This window comes from Rousettus aegyptiacus, unplaced genomic scaffold, assembly GCF_014176215.1.
Source record: "Rousettus aegyptiacus isolate mRouAeg1 unplaced genomic scaffold, mRouAeg1.p scaffold_m13_p_7, whole genome shotgun sequence".
Taxonomy (NCBI): domain Eukaryota; kingdom Metazoa; phylum Chordata; class Mammalia; order Chiroptera; family Pteropodidae; genus Rousettus; species Rousettus aegyptiacus.
The window spans coordinates 55,910,749-55,932,967 of NW_023416310.1; the positions used below are offsets into that span (position 1 = coordinate 55,910,749).

Consider the following 22,219-nt stretch of genomic DNA (forward strand, 5'->3'; position numbering starts at 1 on the left):
GTAACTCTCACTCCTTGAATTTCCGTCTCTGATTTCCTTTTTGGCGAGATGCGTCACACACTCAAGGATGATGTTTCCATGCAGGTGATCCTGACCATTTCTCAAATCATGTGGTGCCGTGATTTGACTGAGTGTTTGGAAGAAGATGGTAATCACTTAGAGGCCCTGGAAGCTTTCGAAAAAGTTAACTTTGAGGTGAGATTTTTTTTAATGGGATGACAGCGAACCTACTACTGTGAGAGATGGTCTCAGTGGTTTTTATTGGCATGATTAATATAAATTCACTTTCTTTCCAAAATTCAATACTCTGACATAACTTACGAAGCTTTGAGATCCTCACTGAAACCACTTGTGTTCAAGTTTTCTTAGGGACACTACCTTGGTGTTTGTGTAGTATTTTTCTACTTATAAAAAGAGGAAAGAAATTCAAGAAAAAATATCAGGCTAATAATGGTTTGCAACATTTAAGGAGAGATCATATTTATTGGATGTCTCTCATAGAAGTTTATTCAATCCAGGACAACCCTAGGATTTGTCCCATTTCAATTCTTAGGCTCAAGTTGTGCTTTTCTACTGTTTTATAGACTCTTCAGGCAACTATCAATAAAACAATAAATAACTGAATGAATCTAAATACAAAACTACAAGAATTTTTAAGCTATAGTTGGGAACTGCCATTTTACAGCTACATCTAATGTTTAAGTACAAATTCAATTCACCTTCCAAGCAATGTTGCATTTTTAAAAGAATCACCCTTAAAATGAAAAAAGGAAAGAGTCCTTGAGAGAATTGAAGGTCCACAATAGGATTTCATGCCAAAGAGCTCCAGAGATGAGAAAGGACTCCCTAAGGAGAGTCCTGTTGATCTCTGTGTGGAGGTGGTCCCTGATCAGAGTTGGCATGTGTGAAAATTCAGCCCAGCAGTTCAAGGTCTTCAGGACTGAAAAGGGTCCATTTCTCCTCTTTGAAAAAGGTTTAACCATTTAGGTTAGAATCAGGACCTCCATCTATAACAAAAATATTTTATTTAATTAAACTTTAGCCTACTTAAAATGCTCATGTTTTCTGATTATCAAAGGAAAAACTGCCCCAGAAAATAAGGTATACTACCTTAACCTCATTTAATTTTTAGAGAGAACAATCTTCCCTAGTGACATCACCACATGGTGGTGATGAGCTTTCCTGGGGCAAATGTCCACTCAAGTCTCATTTGTGTGGCCTCATAACTGTGTGACTGCCATCAAGTTACTTACCCTCTCTGACCTTCAGTTTCTTCTAATGAAAAATGGGGTTTTTGTATGTACTTCTTAGAAGGCATATGAGAATTAAATAAGTTAATCTGTTGTCCTGTTTGGTCATAAAATTATAGATTGTTAAAATTAGGTAGTTTTGGCAAATGTCTACCGCAAATGTAATAGTAAAAAGATATATGTGTAAGCCGATTTTTGAAAATTCATTACGATAATGTCTCTTTTAATTTGTAGAGATTAAATGCCCTGGCTGCATTAGTTCGCGGCAGTCTTCCTAAATTACACAGAAACATTATAACTGCTTTAATTACTATTGATGTACATGCAAGAGACATAGTCACCGAACTTGCTCAAGCCCAGGTACCTGTTTCATTTAAGTAAAATCATATATTTCCTTCCAAAATTACTGCATCTAATACATATATCATTGTCATCACTCGTGTAGGTAGAGGAAGTCGAATCCTTTGACTGGCAGAGACAACTCCGCTATTATTGGGACATAGACCTGGATAATTGTGTGGCTAGGATGGCACTCTCTCAGTACACTTATGGCTATGAATATTTGGGTGCATGCCCACGATTAGTTATTACTCCTCTCACGGTAAGTTACTGATCGCTTAGGTTAATATTGACACAAGAGTGCTTTTTTATCAAAATAATCATAAAAGTTTCATATAACATTAACTCTTGAAAGGATTTACTATGAATATCTCTTTGTGAAGCAGAGTGCTTTGCATTAATTAATTACATCCCTGGGTCTTTAAGTAGACCTCAATTGCTATAAAACATTTCATAGAAAATAATGACCCTTCTCCTATAGAAAGGAAAGGACTCATGAATTTGTGGCTAGAGTCAGTTCCCTTCAATAATGACAATTTATCAATTTCTTCAGGATCGCTGCTACCTGTGCCTCATGGGGGCTTTGCAGCTGGACCTGGGAGGTGCGCCAGCTGGTCCTGCAGGTACCGGGAAAACCGAGACTACCAAAGACCTAGCAAAAGCTCTTGCCATCCAGTGTGTGGTCTTCAATTGTTCTGATGGTTTGGACTATAAGGTACAATCTGGCATCTGAACACTCCCGTTAGTACTCTCTGTGATTCTCTGTACTCGCAGCATGGCATAACAAAAAGAGGAGAGAATGGGGGGGTGATGGCAAGGAAAACCAGTGGGCAAGGGATGGTAAAGTGGAATAAACAGAGCGAAGGAGAAGAGACAACATAAGGTGGTTAAGGTAGGAATCAAGGCAGGAGAGGATTTGTCAAATGGTGGTAAAATTCAAAATCTATTTATGTCAGAAAGCAGAAAGAAGAGAGATAAGATACAAGGTAAAACAGCAGGGAAATGTGAGAACAAGGAATAAGCTTACGGAAAGAGATGAGCAATTCAGGGAGTTGTACACTGACAACGAAATATGTAGAAGGTGAGAATTTGTGGCAATATTTTTCAATACAGCAGTTCTCAAAATTCTTCTCAAAGGTATCCTTTATACTCTTAAAAATTCAAGGCCTCCCGAGCTGTTTTATATATATATATCTATATATATTACATCTGCTGATATTTATCATGTTAGAAATTAAAACCAATATATTTAAAATATTTATTTGTTTTAAAATAACAATAATAAATCCACTACCTTTTAGCATAAGCATATTTTCTGTGAAAAAAATAACTATTTTTCCAAACAAAAGATTTAATGAGAAGAGTGATGTTTTTTATTTTCAAAAATCTGTAATGTTTGGCATAATAGAAGACAGGCAGATCCTCACACCTGCTTCTGCATTCAGTTTGTTGAGATATGTTATTTTGGTTGAAGTATTTGAAGAAAATCTAGCCTCACACAGATATGTACCCAAAAAAGAGAAAATATTTTAATAACTTTCAGATAATCATTAATCTTCTTTGAAACTATACCAAAACTTGACAAGTAACATTTTTTGAAGGTTATTTGTAATGTGGAAATTGAAATCACATCAATAATTTTTTTCATGTTCTTGTAGTCTTATGAGAGAATGAGAGTTGAAAAAAGCAAATAACATTTAGTATTTTTATGAAAATATTTCTACCTTGCAGACCACCTGAGACTGGCAGGGATCCCCAGATGACACTTTGGGAACTTCTATCTTAGCACATTGATTCCTAACTTGGAAAGTCACATTTCTTGAAGGGTCTAAAGTGTCTTCAGAAAAAGACAAAGACCTTCCTTGTCAATATCCCCATCAAACATGCGGCAAGAGCAAGACTTCCCATCTGTCACCCTCACCTCATTCGTGCCATTGGGAGGTAGTAGTAGGAGCCTCCTCCAAAAGCAGAAACAAGAGAAAAACAGATCAGCCATCAGTTTCCACACAGAGGTCACTGGCAGTTGTACTTGGCTTCCCTGGTAGGAAAGCACAAACTTCTGACACAGCCCAGTACTCACATACTGCCTTTTTTTCCTTTTTAATATTTTCAGCTAAAATTTTAACTTTTGAAGGAGTTCAACTATCTAATACAAAGTCGAACGCCATTATTTTTATTTCAGATGATGGGGCGCTTCTTCAGTGGTCTGGCACAGTCAGGGGCTTGGTGCTGCTTTGATGAATTTAATCGGATTGACATAGAAGTTTTGTCAGTCATTGCACAGCAACTCATTACCATTAGGAATGCGAAAGCTGCAAAGGTAAGGCATTTGGCAGTTGTCTATGGCATTAGTGTTTCTTTAGTCTGTAATTAACTTATGACATGTTGCATTTTAGGAAGGACAATGCTAACTTTAGCCTATTGCACATTTCCAGTGTAATCGGTGAGTACTGCAGCAACACGACTTAGTTGGGAGAATTCCTCATCTGGGAAACACAGAGAAACAATCCTTCGTCAGACACTGTGCTGGGAGCTGGTGAAACTCACTTTCTGCCCTCATGGAAAAGTGTTCTTCCCACTCCCAACACATACACATGCACACGCATGCGTGCACACACACACACACACACACACACACACGTAGATGCACCCATACCCTGTCCTTGTCTTCTCCATCTCTTACTTTCTTCCTCACCTTCCTTGTTCTTGCTAGGTTTCTCTAATGCTCCCTCTCCTGGGTTCCTCTGCCTTCATCATGGCTCCCAGGCTCAGCCTAGGCTGGTAGAAAAATGGGAGAGGAGTCCTGGGGGAACCTGGGAGAATTTGGCTCCTCAGAATTCACTGGACTGGAAAAGCCAAGGAATGTAGGATCAAATGAAGACAAAAATGTGACCCCACTATTAAAAAAAGTTAACCCATGTTCCTGGAGAAGGGGTTTGTTTTGGGAAATCGATGGCAGTGAAGGATGGGACCAAGTCTCCTACCACTGTATGTTAACGTTCTGAGATGTGGTCATGAGATCACCAAAGGGCAGACTGATACTCAGACTGTACAAGTCAGAACAGCCTTGCCAGTTGTTTAGTATTTAAATAGCCATTGCCCCAAGCCCCTTGAAGGGTTCCCCACCACTACCTCGGCCCCTTCCTGAAGAGCCCCTGACTGCCTCAGGATCCAGCCATAAGGGTTCATGCTGACATAGCATGGGGACCTTTGGATCCAGCTCTAGCTTCAGTGACAGAGGCCACTCTCATTTGAAGATGCCTTGCTGAAGAGTTGTCAAATATTTTGATTATCACCTCTGCAAAAAAAAGCAAATTATAGAATAAGTCAAAAGAAAGCAGAAATTGGACTTTGATGAGCTGTTAAATTGTACAAATCATTATACTTTATACTTATTTTATCTTTATACAAACCTACATGAAGTAGAGGGCATTTCACCAAGGTTACTTACAGGGGAAAAGGATTCCGAGAAATTTTAAAATATTTCTGGGAACACCGTAGAACCAAGATAGACACCTAAATCTATGTGACTCTAAAGTCTGCATTCCTTCAATTATACACCATCCTGCCTGCCAGATCCTCTGCGGAGGCCTGTATTGAATGCAGGGACCTCCAGATAAAGCATAATTCATAAGCCATTATCGCCTTGCTGAGCAATTAGCTGGGAGCAAAGCATGGAGGAAAAGGGAGAAGGGACCAGAGGGAATGGAGGAAGAACTGAAGCCTTGCCAATTGGAGAGCAACCGTGTGAGGTAAAAGAAAGGTAGAAGGATATCTGAGACTAACCAAATCTCATCCTCAATTTTGCCAGTGGCCTAATGGGATAGTTGGTGCAAGATATATCCCCTGGAGGGGTGGTTACATGAAGTAGTGGTTAGCATGTCTGCTTTACACGCAGAAGGTCCCGGATTCGAGCCCCAGTGGAGCCCCAGTGGAGCCGTGGGCCCATATCCCAGGTACGCCAGGCTCCCCAGGTGCGCCAGGCCCTGGGTGTGCACCGCAAGCGTGTGAGAGGAGATCTGCCACCTTCCATAGGTCAGGGGTGGAAGTGGGCAGGCAGGGGGCAAAGAATTAAAAAAAAAAAAAGATATCCCCTGGAATAGATGAAGAAACTAAAGCACAGAAATTTACAAGTTTGAATAACACAAACAGCAATTTAATGGCAGCAGGACTGGTCTCCAGTTGTACCATCCAGGATTTTCTCCTCCCAGCTATGACACATCTCCAGCTCCATCCTAGTCTTCCCTGTATCTTCATGTCTATTCCTTCATCCAATGGCTCAGCTAGAAAACTAGATTCCATCTTGGATTTTTTTCCCCTATCAACCCCAGAATCTAAGCCATCGCAAAGTCCATTTAATTTTATCTTCTATATTCCTTTTGTCCCCAGTAATAACTCCATAATTCTGACTCTTATCATCTCCCTGATAACAATTTTTTAATAGACCTCTTGTCTGCAGTTTGTCCAACCTCTTCATTGCCATCTGTGACCCTATCATTCTGCTCGAAATTCTTCTCTGCTTCCCCTAACCCATGAGACAAAATCTAAATTTCTTAGCCTATACTGTAAGATTCTTGATGCTCAGGCCCCAACCTACTTATATTTTCTTCCTAGAACTTTTACCCTTTAGAAGAGTAAATAGCTGGTCATTTCTTGAACATGCAGTGCAGGTCCTGCTTCCTTTGACTGGAATAGCTGCCCCTACTTATCAATGCTAAATGCCCCTCTTCATTCTTTGGGTCTCAAGCAGACTTTCCTACTCTTCCTATGGGCTTTGCTCCCAATGGGCTTTGCACACACCTCTCCAATAGCATCTGTTATATGGCTTTGTCATGGTTTCCAGGTCTGACTCCACACAGCAAGGGGTCGAGAGCCTCTCAAGGGATCAGTAATGAGTCTCCTGCAGCTCTCTACATCCATGCCTTACCCATTCATTGCCTCACCTGCAACAGACGGGTATTCAACAAGTGGTTGCTGCTGAATAAAAGAGAAGGAGTAACTCCAGTGACTCTAACTGTGGGGCCCCAACCATCTAAAGACAAAGATTAGAATTTTGAGCGGGAATACCAAAAAGTGGTGGTAGAGAAGGTTTAGTGGCCATTAAGTCTAAGTTGAATCAAGGAAGCTCAGCAAAAGATGCTGAGGCCTAGAATACTGCAGGAATGGGCCAGGCAGGAAGAAACAGATTGGGCAAGGGAGACCAGGAGAAAGGAAACAGAGAGCAGGACACACTGAGCCCTAAAGAGAGTGGGAGTCAGTAGAACGGAGTCAGGAGATACATGTTTCCTCTTGTCCAACAGCAGCATTCAGTAGTCATTGCTCGAATGCTCCATTACACAAGTTTTGACTACAGTAGTTAATTATGTGAAAGGATTTACAAATGTCAAGTGTTAACTTATACTCGCTCTTTTTTTTAAACAGCTCTCAAGATTCATGTTTGAGGGCCGGGAAATAAAGTTGGTTATGACTTGTGCAGCCTTCATCACAATGAATCCTGGATATGCAGGCAGAACAGAATTGCCAGATAATCTGAAAGCCCTGTTTAGACCCTTTGCAATGATGGTTCCAAATTATGCCTTGATTGCAGAGGTGAGTTTCATATTATAAAGCAGGAAATTTTCAAACTCATTTCTTTTTTTTACCATTGATTCCATTTAAGTAGAATGTTTTTTTTATAATGCACCCTGACAAAGTTTATACATTACTGTTTTCTCATAAGAATAAAGGTGATTGTTATCACATAGAATGTTTTGTTTCTCTCTCTCTCTCACTCTCTCTTTGTGTCTCTTTTTCTGTGTGTGTGTGTGTGTGTGTGTGTGTGTGTGTGTGTCTGCTATATTCCTGATGCCCAGAACTGTATCTTGAATACAGAAGGTCCTTAAAACTGGAATTAATCAATGAGTTTAATTAAGCAGTTTATTGGAGTTTATCAGTTTATCTCTAGGAATTAAAATGTCTGGATTCATTCTAAAAAGTACTGTATTATTCTAACATCTCTTTGTGTATTATTTTTATTAGAGTCAAAGGATGTGAGTAGCAGCAATGCTGATCACTATGATAGAGGGTAGGGATTGGTTTGTAAGTCTATATCAGCTTAGTCAAAAATAGCAATCATTAATATATTAATTATTTATGTTGTATTTGTTCTTTCTGTGTCTATTTAAAACTCTTTCTGTTTAAACTGGTTTTTGTTTCTTCATACTGGGTAAGAATTCCCAGGGAGCTTAAAGAGGATCATACTGCTGTCATCTACACTGTCAGATTAAAGAAGATCAAGCCTTGCTTCTGTACTCAGACCTTATAACACCACCTAACCTCCAGAATGGATAGGCTCTCTGCTCTTTGAACCAAATGTCACTAAGGCTACATCTTCATCTACAGAAAGAAAGCAGAATCAGTGCTCAGGCCTCCCCAGATAATAGCCCACCTTCCACCTTCTTATGGCACAGAAAACCCTTTTTTCTTCCATCTTTACATTTCTTTGTTAAATGACATAACAACTTGGAGAGGTATAATGCCTAAAGTGGATTTTGAATACATTGGTGTTATGCTAATATATTGTTGTCAATATTATATAATAATCATTGCATTTTACTTTTTCTAGGTAATTCTATATTCTGAAGGATTCGAATCCAGTAAAATATTAGCAAGAAAGATGACTCAGATGTATAAGCTTTGCAGTGAACAGCTCTCTCAGCAGGATCACTATGACTTTGGCATGAGAGCTGTAAAGTCTGTACTAGTCATGGCTGGGTAAGAAACCAGGGTGGTCGAGTGTGAAATTCCAAACTATGTAATCGAATGCGTTAAATGAGTAAGTCACACATGGCTCTTAAAGCAACATAGTAAGTGATTAATAAATGTTAGTTGCTGCTCTTATCATTCTTTTGACACTCCCATCCCACAGGAAAATGGGACATCTCTCCTCATCCCACGACAGTTCTTCACTGTGAGACCCAATGTGGTTGCCCCCAGACTGAATCTGAATCTCAACTAGGCTTTGTCTAACTTTTATGTCCCCTGAACTTATCATATACATTGGGTTTTACTGTATAAAAGCCTTTACCACCATAATATGGATGACTAGATTTAAAGGGCATAGTTTGTTACACATACACAGTAATTAAGTCATGCATATTGCCTGACAAGGCCTAAAGCATTCAGAAAACATCAGTTTCATCATTCTATCTTCAGTCCAGGCTTTTGTCCAAGACTTCACTTCTGTCTTTACAATGTAGTCCAGAACAGAGCTTCTTTCTAATTTCTAGTAAAGTATGAGTCTTTTTCCCTTTTCAGGCCCCAATGTCTTTCTTTGCATCCTCTTAAAACTCCTGCCCCTGGAGATCCAAGCTGATCCAGAGTCTCTGAGGGACTATATCACCTCTCCAGTCCTTCCTCTCAGGCCATGACTTGCTGGTCTGTGCTCTGCACATTTTGAGCCCTTCTGCCTGGCTTCAGTTTCCCTGGTTTCACACAAATTTTCCTGCCCTGTGAACCCTCTATTCTTTCTTCTAACCTCCCAGATACAGCATTTCTCCTCTTCCCAGGAATGCCACTTACGCAAAAGGAATACTAAAGCATTCAGATACACTTGCACTCAAAGGACACAACTATGACTAGTACAGAGGCATAGTCCAGTGGGCAAGACAGACAAATGAGCAGACATCTAGGATTCAGTGTAGTGACGGCGACCATAGAGCTGCATCTAAGTTTTGCTGAGAAGAGGGATAGGGGAACTTTGTAGAGGACGGAGTAACTGGACTAGGTTCTGAATGGGAAATAAGAGTGAACCAAAGGGCAAAGTGGAGTGTCCTGGGCTGAGAGAAAAGAAAGTCACAGGGGCGTGAATCATCATGATGCTTCCAGGAATGCACGTAAGCTCAGGTTGGATTGATGGAGGAGGTTAAGAAAATGTCTTGTCATTCTCCTGAAGGCTATATAGTTAGTTCCTGGCTTGTGCGCATGTTTTGATGGAGATGAGGGCTCAGCATGAAGGGAACACTATCTCTGCTTCCGGGGGGAACCTTCAGTGGGGTGCCCCCAACAGTGTTCTGCAAATGGAATCCCTGACCCACAGGTTTGGAAAATCAGGTTCAATAATATGCTCTCACAATGTCATCTGAGTTATTTCTTTAAACGTAGGTCTTTAAAAAGAGAGAACCCAGACCTAAATGAAGATGTGGTGTTGATAAGAGCCTTACGAGACTCCAACTTGCCAAAATTCCTAACAGATGATGCTCTTCTGTTCAGGTAAATTCCTAGATGTTACAGAAGAAAGCATAGCCATTCTGTAGAGGTAAAGAACAGTCTTATCGGCCAATTGTGTGTCTTTCACAATATATTAACTTTCTCATCTTTTTAGACATACTTATTGCAGTTTAAAATACTATTTTAAAATAGAGGTACTAAAGTTTTAGCATCAATCCAATTATTCATTTTTCCTCAAAATATTGATCACTAGGCTGCACGTTGTACAAATTAGCACTGGTTACAAGTTCCCAATCTAAGAGAAATTTCTGACCCCAAAAAATCAGACTTGGGCTTAAAATAAATGTGATTGTTTTTATCTAGGTATATCTACTTTTATTTAGTTTTATGTTTATCCCAGCCATATATATAGTAGTTTTAAAAATAAACTAGTGTCATAAATTAATCTCATGAAAAACAACAGTTCCTTGACCTTCACCAATTCCATCTTCCCAAAGGCAATCATTTTTGCATTGATCCATTCATTCATTTATTCATTCATTTTGCTGTTTCCCTCTATATTTTTTAGTATCATGTTTCTGCCATTTCTTCATTTTTCAGTTTTAGATATTATCTATTAAGTTACTAACAAAGAGATGAGGATATGCACGTGCATCTTTTCCCTCAACCCTTCATCTCTGTATAGTTATATTGCAATATAATTATCATAACTACATAAATTAATTATTTACCTACTTCTCTATAAATCTACCATTAGTCTCCAAATTCTTCCAGAGTGTAAATCTCCTAAAGACAAACAAAAAAACAAACAAAAAGTCTTCACTCAATCATACAAAATATTCTATTGAATTGGTCTCTTTGGAGCCCCCTTTCCTGCTCTAATCTGGACTGGTTGTCCATTACCCCTGATGCACATCTATCATCCTGGGATGTCCATTTGTGACCGTGCTGGGGATTCTCTTTGCCTTTGTCTTCTGTCAGTGTCCCTGTTTCCCAGAACATGTGTCCACTCCCTTTTGGTAGGACACAATGATATTATCTTTGCACATTTTGTAGTTATCTTTGCACATTTATGATATTTCTAGAATTGAGATTTTAAGAAATAATTTCACTAGATCATAGGATATGAACATTTTAAATTTAGATAAAGTCTATCAAGATGTTCAAAGACATTTTATATTTATATAAATGGTTTTATGAAAATGCCCTTTTCCTTTTAAATCTTTTAAAGAGGAACCAAAAGTCTTTAACGCATGCATTATTTTATTATATGCATTTCTTTAATCATTAGTGTTATTAGTCATGTATATTTATTATTCTTGTATGTCATTTCTTGGAGCATTTCTCTGTTGTGCTCCTTTACTTATCGATTTGTAGGAACTCATAAATTTTATCTGGTATAAAAATTGGAAATATTTCTCTAAGCCTATTTTTCATTAAGTTCATCTATAAAGGCTTTTATTTCACAGAGGTTTGTTTTTTGTTTGTTATCATTTTTTCACTTTATCAACTTTTTTTATAGCCAAACATTTCTTATCTTTCTTAGAAAGACCTTTTTACCACAGTGGTGCAAAATTCATCTTTTATATTTTCATCTAGTTCTTTTGTTGACATTTTATGTTAAGGTCTATACTGTATCTCAAAGGCACTTGTGTATATAGTGTGAGGTATAGATTTCACTCTTTTTTACTTATAGAGACATCCCATATTAACTCCCACACAATAATAAATTTTCCCTTTGCTCCTTTTTTACCTAGTACTAGTTTTCTATTTTTATTTCCATCTTATTTTTCTAAATATCTACATACAGTTACAAGCACACATAAATGCATTTGGGAAAAGTTGAGTTAGAAATATAATTTTTAAAATAAACTGATAAATTCATCATCTTCTGTATGTTTGATACTATGCCCTGTACTGTGGATGATACAAAAACATAATAGATATTTCTTACCCCAAAAAGCTCCCAGTATACTTAAGAATGTTGATCCACTGTGCAAGAAACAAACAAAACCAAACACAATATCAGAGAAATGATAGATTCTAGTATAATACATAGGTCAGGCTAGTACTGTGCATGTTTAGAAGAAAAGATCAATGAGAAAAAGAAGACTTGTGTGTTAATCAATTAATTGTAACAAATATGGGGAAAACTCAAGGACTAGCCATTCTTAATTGATTTTATTTTTGTTATTTCAGCGGAATTATATCTGATCTTTTTCCTGGAGTTCAAATTCCAGAACACGACTACGGTATATTGCAGTCAACAATTATAGATGTCATGAATAGACAAAATCTTCAGCCTGAGATGTGTATGGTTAAAAAGGTGATACAGTTTTATGAAACTATGCTAGTAAGGCATGGTGTTATGTTAGTCGGACCAACAGGAGGTGGCAAGACCACAGTTTACCAAATACTAGCAGAAACTTTAGGGAATTTGCAAAAACTTGGTTTAGACAATCCCTTTTACCAACCAGTTAAAACATATGTTCTTAATCCTAAATCAATTACAATGGGTGAATTATATGGCGAAGTTAATAACATAACCTTGGAGTGGAAAGATGGTTTGATGGCACTAAGTGTCCGAGCGGCTGTGAATGATACCTCAGAAGACCATAAATGGATCATTAGTGATGGACCAGTGGATGCTCTTTGGATTGAAAATATGAATACAGTGTTGGATGATAATAAAATGCTTTGCCTGGCTAACAGTGAGAGGATTAAACTCACACCACAAGTCCACATGCTATTTGAGGTAAATGTAATGCCATACTGTGGATTAAAGAAATATTCATTAATTAGCATACCATCATAATTTTTTTTCTCACACCAATGTATTCTTTACTATTTGTAAGGCCTACCATGGTATTTTGTTTATGTACTAAATACTTATTCAATTGTTCATTTGTAATATATTGTTCATCTTGACAACCAAGGTTTCTCAAACATTCCTGTCTCCCTATAAACAGGAAATACATTAAATTCTAGCTTCTCCAGCATCTGTTTCTTTTCCTTTGGAAGTATTTAGTATGTATAGATGACTTTACATGATTTGAAAGGCTTTCTATGTTAAAAAAAATTGTTATATTTAAAGTAAATGAATTATCATAGTGTGATATGACTATTTTATAGAAGATTTGGAAGAGGAATGTGGACTAAATACAGCAACAAAATTTTATAAAAGATAATCACCCCTACTGTCTTTGTTCATAAAACATTAATTGAATATCTAGTATACGCTAGGTATTAGGCTACACGTTGGATGCAAGAATAAAATAAGAAAGAAGAGAAAAGAAAAGGAAAAAATTACCCAATCTCTCCCATAAGAATTTGACAGTATCCTCCTAAAATTATGGGATTTTGTTCACCTTATGCTCACATAACTTCTCCATTTCTGATTACTTATAACTCTCCCACTATCTTCCACATAAAGTCTTTCACCGTTAACTTAAACTTTAAACTTGTGATTCATTAACATTGAAGGTTCATGAATAAGGAAGTATCATATTAGCTTTTTCCTATTTAACTTTTTTTTCAATTTTAGGTACAAGATCTAAAGGTTGCCTCTCCGGCAACAGTCAGTCGATGTGGAATGGTGTTTGTGGATCCTGAAGAACTGAAATGGATGCCTTATGTTAAAACCTGGATGAAGCGTATTAAAAAAAAAGTAAGTACAACCGTATACTCCCCAATATCTCAATTTGTCAAGGCTCACATTTCACTTAAGTGCCCAAATTGTAATGATAAGTCCTCATTGTGCTTGACTGAGGGAATTCTAAGATTGCACCTAGTTTCTCTCTCTAATAATTCTTGGGATCATCCAGAAATGTTTATATATTCCCCAATTCTGTCCTTATTATTTGTTGTTTCAGCCTGCCAGTCTGCATAGTCACTTTGTTTTCTGCCTAGTATGCCCAGCTTCTCCCCAAACTGGTTCCTCTCAAATACAAATACAAACCACTTCCTTGAGTCCCCCCAAACCATAGCTAGAACAGGCTGGGGCATTAAAAAAGACTTTGTAGAAGGTTTGGGATAATGAAGGAATCATGAAGAAAAAGAATTTTGGTCCAGGCACTACTTTCGCCATTTTTAGAGTGTAGGAAACCCTAATACCACTGAGAGCCAGAGAGAAGATAAACCAGTTTATGTCCCATCCAGTCGTAAGTCCATGACACAGTCTAACCTCATAAGTACTATTCCACCCCAAGTGAAGGGAAGCTACTACATTTTTATTCAGAACAGCTCAATGCCATGTTAACTTCTGTACCTTGTCCATTCCAAAATAGGATTTCAAGACATCTTTTGAAGTGTTTTGCCCCATCCCAGCCCCGACTCCAAAAAAAGCTGTCTTTTTTTCTGCCTCTCCCTCTCCAAAAATAAATCAGAAAACTATTGTTTTCCTCATTCTTAGGCATCAATGTTCTAATTTTTATGGTCTAGTTTCAGAGTACTTTATTAAAGAAAATAATTCTCGGAATTGAGAATTTACTGTGGGCTACCATAAGATTTTATACCTTCCTAAATACACTTTTCAAAAATTAATAGACTTTATTAGAACGGTTTTAGATTTACAGAAAATTTTAATAAAATTCTCCTATTCTCCCTTTCCTTCAAACAGTTTCTCATGCTATTAACATCTCTCATTGCTGTGGTACATTTGTTAAAATTGATGAAACAATATTATTATTGATGCATTATTGATATTCATACATTGACATGTTGTTGATATATTATTGATGTGTTGATTGCTTCCAAGTTTTGGCAATTATGGATGACTATAGTTTACACTGCTGTATGATATATAGAAAAGTTGAGAGAGTGGAAACTAGAGTTCTTATCACAAAGAGAAAATTTTTTTTCTTTTCTTTTTATGGTATGTATATGAAATTATAGATGTTAACTAAACCTAATACAGTTGACCCTTGAACAACACAGGTTTGAATCATGCAGGTCCACTTATATGCGGGTTTTTTTTTTCAATAACTATATGGCTCTTTGTATCTGTTAGCTTCACATCTGGCAGATTCAACCAAATGTGGATCAACAAATGTATTTTCCCAATCCTAACCATTGATTCCCAGCCACTAATAGAAAATACTGTTACTGTTTGATCCACAGTTGGTTGAATTCATGGATGCAAAGGGCTGAATGTAGTCAAAAGTTATATGGGGAGCTTCAACTGGATGGGGGTCGGCCCCCCTAAACCCCATGTTGTTCAAGGGTCAGCTGTATATGTAAATTAAACCATCATGCTGTATTCCTTAAACTAATACAGTAATGTATATCAATTATTTCTCAATAATACTGGGAGGGGGGACAAAAAAAGTTCCTATAAACATCTATGTTCAAGTTTTTAGGTGGACTTGTTTTCAGCTCATTTGGGTAAATACATAGGAGGGTGATTGCTGGATCATACGGTAAAACTACGTTTAGCTTTGAAAGAAACTGCCAGGCTGTCTTCCAAAATGGCTGTGCCATTTAGTATTTCCACCAGGCAAGAATGAGAGTTCCTGTTGCTCCACATCCTCACCAGTGTGTGGTGGTTCTGGTGTTTGGTAGGTGTTTAATAAGTATGTAGTGGTATCTCATTGTTGTTTTAATAAGCACTTCTCTAACATATGACATTGGGCATCTTTTAACATTTACTATATGTATATCTTCCTTAGTGAGGATTCTGTTCAAATCTTTCACACATTTTTTATTGATTTTTTGTTATCTTACCATTAATTTTTTTTAACATTTTATTTTTTACTTTTTTCCTCTTTTCCCCTTCTCCTTCCCCCCAGTAACTACTAGTCCATTGTCCATGTCCATGAGTCTGTTTTTTTGTCCTGTTCATTTGTTGCTTTTAGGTTTATATCCCACATATAAGTGATATCATGTGATTTTCAATCTTTTCTGTCTGGCTTATTTCACTTAGTATTATTATTTCAAAGTCGATCCATGTTGTTGCAAATGGCGGTATTTCATCTCTTCTTATGGCTGAGTAATATTCCATTGTATATATGTACCATAGCTTCATTAGCCAATGATCTATCGTAGGACACTTCGGTTGCTTCCATGTCCTGGCCACTGTGAATAATGCTGCTATGAACATTGGTGTGTAAATATCTTTTCGAATATGAGTTTTCAAGTCTCTGGGGTAAATACCCAGTAGAGGGATTGTTGGATCATATGTTAGGTCAATTCTTATTTTTTGAAGAACCTCCATACCACTTTCCATAGTGGCCGTACCAATTTGCAGTCCCACCAGCAGTGAATGAGGGTTCCTATTTCTCCACATCCTCTCCAACATTTGTTATTACTTGTCCTGTTGATTATAGCCATTCTAACAGATGTGAGATGGTATCTTACTGTGGTTTTAATTTTCATTTCCCTAATAGCCGATGATGTTGAGTATCTCTTCATATATTTGTTGAAGAGAAGTGTCTGCACAGGTCCTCTGCCCATTTTTGATTGGATCATTGGGTTTTTTGTTGTCACTGAGTCATATGAGTTCTTTGTATTTTTTGGAAATTAAGCCCTTATTGGAGGTGTTGCTTACAAATGCATTTTCCCATTCAGATGATTATCTCTTTACCTTGTTGACAGTTCCTTTTGATGAGAAGAAGCTTTTTCGTTTGATGTAGTCCCATATATTTATTTTCGCTTTTACTTCCCTTGACTTTGAGGTCAAATTCATAAAATCTTCTTTAAGTCCAAGGTCCTTGAGTTTAGTTTACTTATATGCATTTTATTGTTTCAGGTCTTATATTTAGGTCCTTAATCCCTTTTGAGTTAATTTTGGTGTGTGTTGATAGACAATAGTCTAGTTTCATTTTTTTGCATGTGGCTTTCCAGTTTTACCACCATCATTTATCAAAGAGGCTTTCCTTTCTCCATTCTATGTTTTTGGCTTTGTTTGTTTGTTTGTCTTTGTCAAAAATCCATATAAGTATGGGTTTACTTCTGGTCTCTCAGTTCTGTTCCCTAGTTCATGTGTCTGTTTTGCTGCCAATACCATGCCGTTTTGATTACTGTTGCTTTGTAGTATAATTTGAGGTCAGACAGAGTGATGCCTTCAGCCTTGATCTTTTTTCTCAGGATGGCTTTGGCAATTCTAGATCTTTTGTACTTCCATACAAATCTGACGATTTTTTGTTCTATTTAAAAAATGCCAATGGGATCTTGATGGGGATTGTATTAAATCTGTATAATGCTTTAGGTAATAAGATCATTTTAACTATGTTGATTCTTCTGATCCAAGAACACAGAATATCTATTCATTTCTTTGTACCTTCTTTGATTTCTTTTAATAGGATCTTATAGTTTTCATCATATGCATCCTTCCATATTTCGTTAGATTTATTTCTAAGTATTTTATTCTTTTTGTTGCAATTGCAAAAGGAGTTACTTTTTTTTCCACTTCTTTTTCTGACACTTTGTTATTAGAGTACAGGAATGCTATGGATTTTTGAACATTGATTTTGTATCCAGGGACTTTACTGTATTTGTTTATTGTTTCTAGTAGTGTTCTTGTGGAGTCTTTAGGGTTTTCTGTATAGAGAATCATGCCATCCACAAATAGTGACAGTTGACTTCTTTGTTTCCTTTTCGGATGCCTTTTATATCTTTCTCTTGCCTGATTGCACTCACTAGAACTTCCAATGGCAATAGCAGACAGCCTTGCCTAGTTCCTGATCTTAGAAGGAAGGTTTTTAGTTTTTCACCATTATGTATAATGTTAGCTGAGGGCTTGTCATAGATGGCTTTCATTATGTTAAGGTGCTTTCCTTCTATACCAATTTTGTGAAGTGTTTTGAATATAAATGGGTGCTGTATCTTGTCAAAGGCTTTTTCTGCATCTATTGATATGATTATATGATTCTTGTTTTTTAAGTTGTTTATGTGGTGTATCACATTAATTGATTTGTGTATGTTGAACCATCCCTGTGCTTCTGGGATGAAGCCCACTTGATCGTAGTGTATGATCTTTTTTAATATGTTGCCGTATTCGGTTCACTAGTATCTTATTAAGGGTTTTTGCCTCTATGTTCATGAGAGATAGTGGTCTGTAGCTTTCTTTTTTGTGTGTTGTCTTTGTGTTTTGGTGTCAGAGTAATATTGGCCTCATAAAATGAGTTGGGCAGTATTGCCTCCTCTTCGATTTTTTGGAAGAGTTTGAGGAGAATAGGTATTAAATCTTCTTTGAATGTTAGGTAGAATTCACTGGTGAAGCCATCTGGTCCTGGACTTTTCCTTTTTGGTAGGTTTTTGATGATTGTTTCAATTTCCATACTGCTGATCATTCTATTTAGATTTTCCAGTTCTTGAATCAGTGTAGGAAGTTTGTATTTTTCAAAGTACTGGTCCATTTCTTCTAGGATATTGAATATGGAGTTATATACTTTTTCATAGTATTCTTGTACGATCCTTTGTATTTCTGCAGTGTCTGTCATAATTTCCCCTCTTCCATCCCTAATTTTGTTTATTTGTGTCCCTCCTCTTTTTTCTTTAGTGAGTCTAGCCAGGGGTTTGTTAATTTTATTAACCTTCTCAAAGAACCAGCTCTTTGTCGCATCTATTTTTTCTATCATTTTTTTTGTTTTCAATTTTATTTATTTATGCTCTAATATTGATAATTTCTTTCCTTCTGCTGATTTTAGGCTTCATTTGTTCTTCCTTTTCTAATATTTTAAGAGGAAGTATTAGGTTATTTATTTGAGCTCATTCTTGTTTTTGGAGATAGGCCTGTAATGATACGAACTTCCTTCTTATGACTGCTTTTGCTGTGTTCCAAAAGTTTTGATATGTTGTACTATCATTATCATTCATTTCTATATATCTCTTAATCTCTCTTTTTATTTCTTCTCTGTCTCAGTTATTCTTTAGTAGCATGTTGTTTAATCTTCGTATATTTGTGGTTCCTCCCACTTTCTTTTTACAGTTGATCTCTAGTTTTAAAGCATTATGGTCAGAGAATATGGTTGGTGTGATTTCAACCCTCTTATATCTGTTGAGGCTATCTCTATGTTCTAGTATTTGGTCAATCCTTGAGAATATTCCATGCGCACTAGAGAAGATTGTATAAGCAGCTGTTTGGGGATGAATGGCTCTGTGATGTCAATTATGTCCAGTTGGTCTAATGTATCATTAAGGATGTTATTTCCTTATTGATTTTCTATTTGGATGATCTGTCCCTATCTGACAGTAGGGTATTTAGGTCTCCTACTATGATAGTGTTTTGGTCTGTTTCTCTCTTTAGTTCTGTTAGTAATTGCTTTACATATTTCAGGGCTCCCTGATTGGGAGCATAGATATTAATGTGTTATATCTTCTTGGTGCATGACTCCCTTTAACATTATGAAGTGTCCTTCAGTATCTTTCTTTACCTTTTTGATTTCAAAGTCTATTTTGTCTGATAATAGTACTGATACTCCCGCTTTTCTCTTAATACCATTTGCTTGAAATATCATTTTCCACCTTTTCACCTTCAGTCTTATTTGAGATGTATCTCCTGGAGGCAGCATATGGTTGGGTTTTGTTTTTTGATCCAATCTGCAACTCTGTGCCTTTTTATTGGTGAGTTCAGTTCATTTACATTTAGGGTGATTATTGAAACATGAGGTCTTCTTATAGGCATTTTATCTTTTGCTTTCTGGTAGCTTGGTGTTTCCATTGCTTCCTTGTCCTTGTATTTCTGTTTTCTTTATTTGGGTTGGCTTTTGTGGGTTTTCTCTCTGGTTCTTCTTGTTTCATGTTATATACTTTAGTTCTGAATCTTTGGTGTGTAGTTACCATTACAAATATGTAAAGGATAGTTATATATATATACAGTCGTCCCCTTCCTTCTGCATGTGCCTAATCTCCATTTCTCTTTGCAGATTTAGATCTTTGAATCCTCCCCTTTTCAGTCATTGTTATCGCAGTTTGTTCCTATGTATGCTGACTGTTCCATTACTATCTTGTTACAGCAAAAATCTCTTCTTATTTTAAGCTTATAATGCCCTGTTCATAATAAGGGTAGCACTCCTCTGCTTTTATCAGCCTGCTAGTCACCTTACTCCTAATTATGCTTTTTTTTTTGTCATTTTATTTTAGGTGAGCTCACTTCTTTCAACATTTCCTGCAGTGCAGGCCTCATAGTGGAAAATTCTCTCAATTTTTGTATGTCTGGAAAGGTCTTTATTTCTCATTCAATATCTAAAGGAGAGCTTAGCTGGATACATTATTCTTGGCTGGTAATTCCTTTCATTTAATAGTTTGAATATTTGATTCCACTCATTTCTGGTTTGTAAGGTTTGTGCTAAAAAGTTTGATGATAATCTAATGGGTTTTCCTTTATTAGTTACTGTCTTCTTTTCTCTGGCTGCCCTGAGAATTCTGTCTTTGTCATTGATTTTTGATAATTTTAATACAATATGACTTGGTGAAGGCCTTTTTGGGTTGAGATAATTGAGTGTTCTATTAACTTCTTGAATTCCTATTTCCCGCTCTTTCCTTAGATCTGGGAAATTCTCATCAACTATTTGTCTGAAAATGCTTTTTAATTCCTTCTCCATTTCCTCCCCTTCGAGAATTCCCATTATTCTTACGTTTCCTCTCTTGATGGTATCAGCTAGTTCTTGTATTTCTCTTTCATTATTTTTCATATTTCAGTTTTTCTCTTCTTCTTTCTGATTTATTTCTACATCTCTGTCTTTGATATCACTGATCCTTTCCTGCATTTGGTCTACTCTATTTTCCAAGCTTGTTATTTCATTTCTCAACTCTTGCAGTGTGTTCTTTATCTCCAGAAAGTCCATTTTGTTCTCTTTGAGGGTTTTAATCTCCTTGCTAAAGAATTCATTCTGCTCATCTCGTTGTTTTTTCAGTTCCTGAAATTGTTGATATGATTCGTTTTATATCTCACTGAGTTTTTTCAGAAGCAGCATCCTGAATTCTCTGTCTTTTAAGTCACATATTTTAGTCTGTAAGCTTATTTTCTGGAGGTTTTTCTCTTTCTTTTTGAGATGCCTTGTCACCTTGGTTGTTCATGGTGTTTAATGGAATATTTCTCTTCCTGGGCGTTAATGGAAGTGTGCTTTGCTTTTTTTTTTTTTTTTCAGAAGGAAGATTTATTATATAATGGTCCCTAGCCAGTTGCAAATAAGATTTATATTTTGTTTGGTTTCCAGTAAGCGGTGTCTAAGTCTCTTGTATCTCTCCTTTTTATAAAGTCTGAATAATGTCTTTTTTTCCTTATAGATGTTTAAGCAGGCTTGCTACCCTCAGTGTCAGTTCCTGTCAGTCTTAGTGACAGTTTCAGTAGCATTTGCTCTGATTCCCTTGGGGCTCCATGGTGATTGGACTCAGAAGCTATGGGGTTAGAGGCCCTCTGTGTTCAGGGATGGGAGCTGCAGCTCAGCCTCAGTTTTGCAATGGTGGCTGGTAAAAATCAGCTGTTGTTTCTTTGCCATCCCCGCTTTTCTGCCATCCTCATTTCTCTACCTTCTGCCCTGAAGACTGGACACTCCCGCCAGCCACTTGAAGCACACAGCACTCCCAGGCAGTGCTGTTCAGGGAGCTCACCTCTCCTTCTTCCCTACCCCTCCTACAGGGAGCTCTGGCAGGTGTGAGAGGCGCTTCTTTGTTCCTCTCAGCCCACAACCCAACACCTAGGATTCTGAGCTATGGTAGCTCTTATGTGCAGATCCCATGCTCAGACCATTTGGTGTGCAGTTTGAGTGTTTTTTGTTAAGTTTTAGATGTTCAGCTTACTGTTGTATGAAGGGGAGAGATCTAGGAATGTCTCTTACTCTGCCATGTTTAATCCAACCTCCCCCCTCCTGTTTATTCTAAGGTTACCATTGAGTTTTTAAGAGTTCTTTTTTATTTTGAATACAAGTTCTTTATTAGATATGTGTTTTGCAAAGGTTTTTTTCCCCACTCTGGTTTGTCTTTTAATTCTCTTAACAATATCTTTCACAGAGCACAAGTTTTTAGTTTTAATGAAGTCTAACATCAATTTTTCTTTATGGACTGTGCTTTTGGCATTCTATCTAAAAACTCATTTCTAAGCCTAAGGTCACCTAGATTTTCTTCTCTGTTATCTTCTAGAAGTTTCGTTGTTTTGCTGTATAGTTTTACATTTAGGTCTATGATTCATCTTGTTAGTTTTTTGAAAGGTATAAGATTCTTGTCTAGATTCATTGTTTCGCATGTAGATGTCCAGTTGTTCTAGCACCATTTGTGGAAAACACCAGTCCTTCTCTATTGGATTACCTTTATTCCTTTGTCGAAGATGAATTGGCATTTCTATTTGGGTCTATTTCTGAGATCTCTATTTTGTTCTTTCTCTGTACTTTTGCCAGTCCCACACTGTCTTGATTACTGTAGCTTTATAGTAAGCCTAAAGTTGGGTAGTGTCAGTTCTCCAATTTTGTTCTTCAATATCATGTTGA

At 37.0% G+C, this 22,219-nt stretch overlaps 1 protein-coding gene across 9 annotated transcripts in view; it reads left to right on the forward strand.

Moving 5' to 3' along the window:
* Positions 1-22,219, forward strand: part of DNAH6 (dynein axonemal heavy chain 6) — a 233,798-nt gene that overhangs the window by 73,969 nt on the left and 137,610 nt on the right. For all 9 annotated transcript variants that reach the window (XM_036224313.1, XM_036224314.1, XM_036224318.1 and 6 more), the window contains 10 exons: positions 85-195; positions 1,485-1,610; positions 1,696-1,851; positions 2,143-2,304; positions 3,772-3,909; positions 7,011-7,178; positions 8,194-8,342; positions 9,732-9,839; positions 11,997-12,552; positions 13,342-13,464. In XM_036224313.1, coding sequence (XP_036080206.1) covers positions 85-195; positions 1,485-1,610; positions 1,696-1,851; positions 2,143-2,304; positions 3,772-3,909; positions 7,011-7,178; positions 8,194-8,342; positions 9,732-9,839; positions 11,997-12,552; positions 13,342-13,464 — 1,797 coding nt within the window. The remainder of the gene's footprint in view (positions 1-84; positions 196-1,484; positions 1,611-1,695; positions 1,852-2,142; positions 2,305-3,771; positions 3,910-7,010; positions 7,179-8,193; positions 8,343-9,731; positions 9,840-11,996; positions 12,553-13,341; positions 13,465-22,219) is intronic.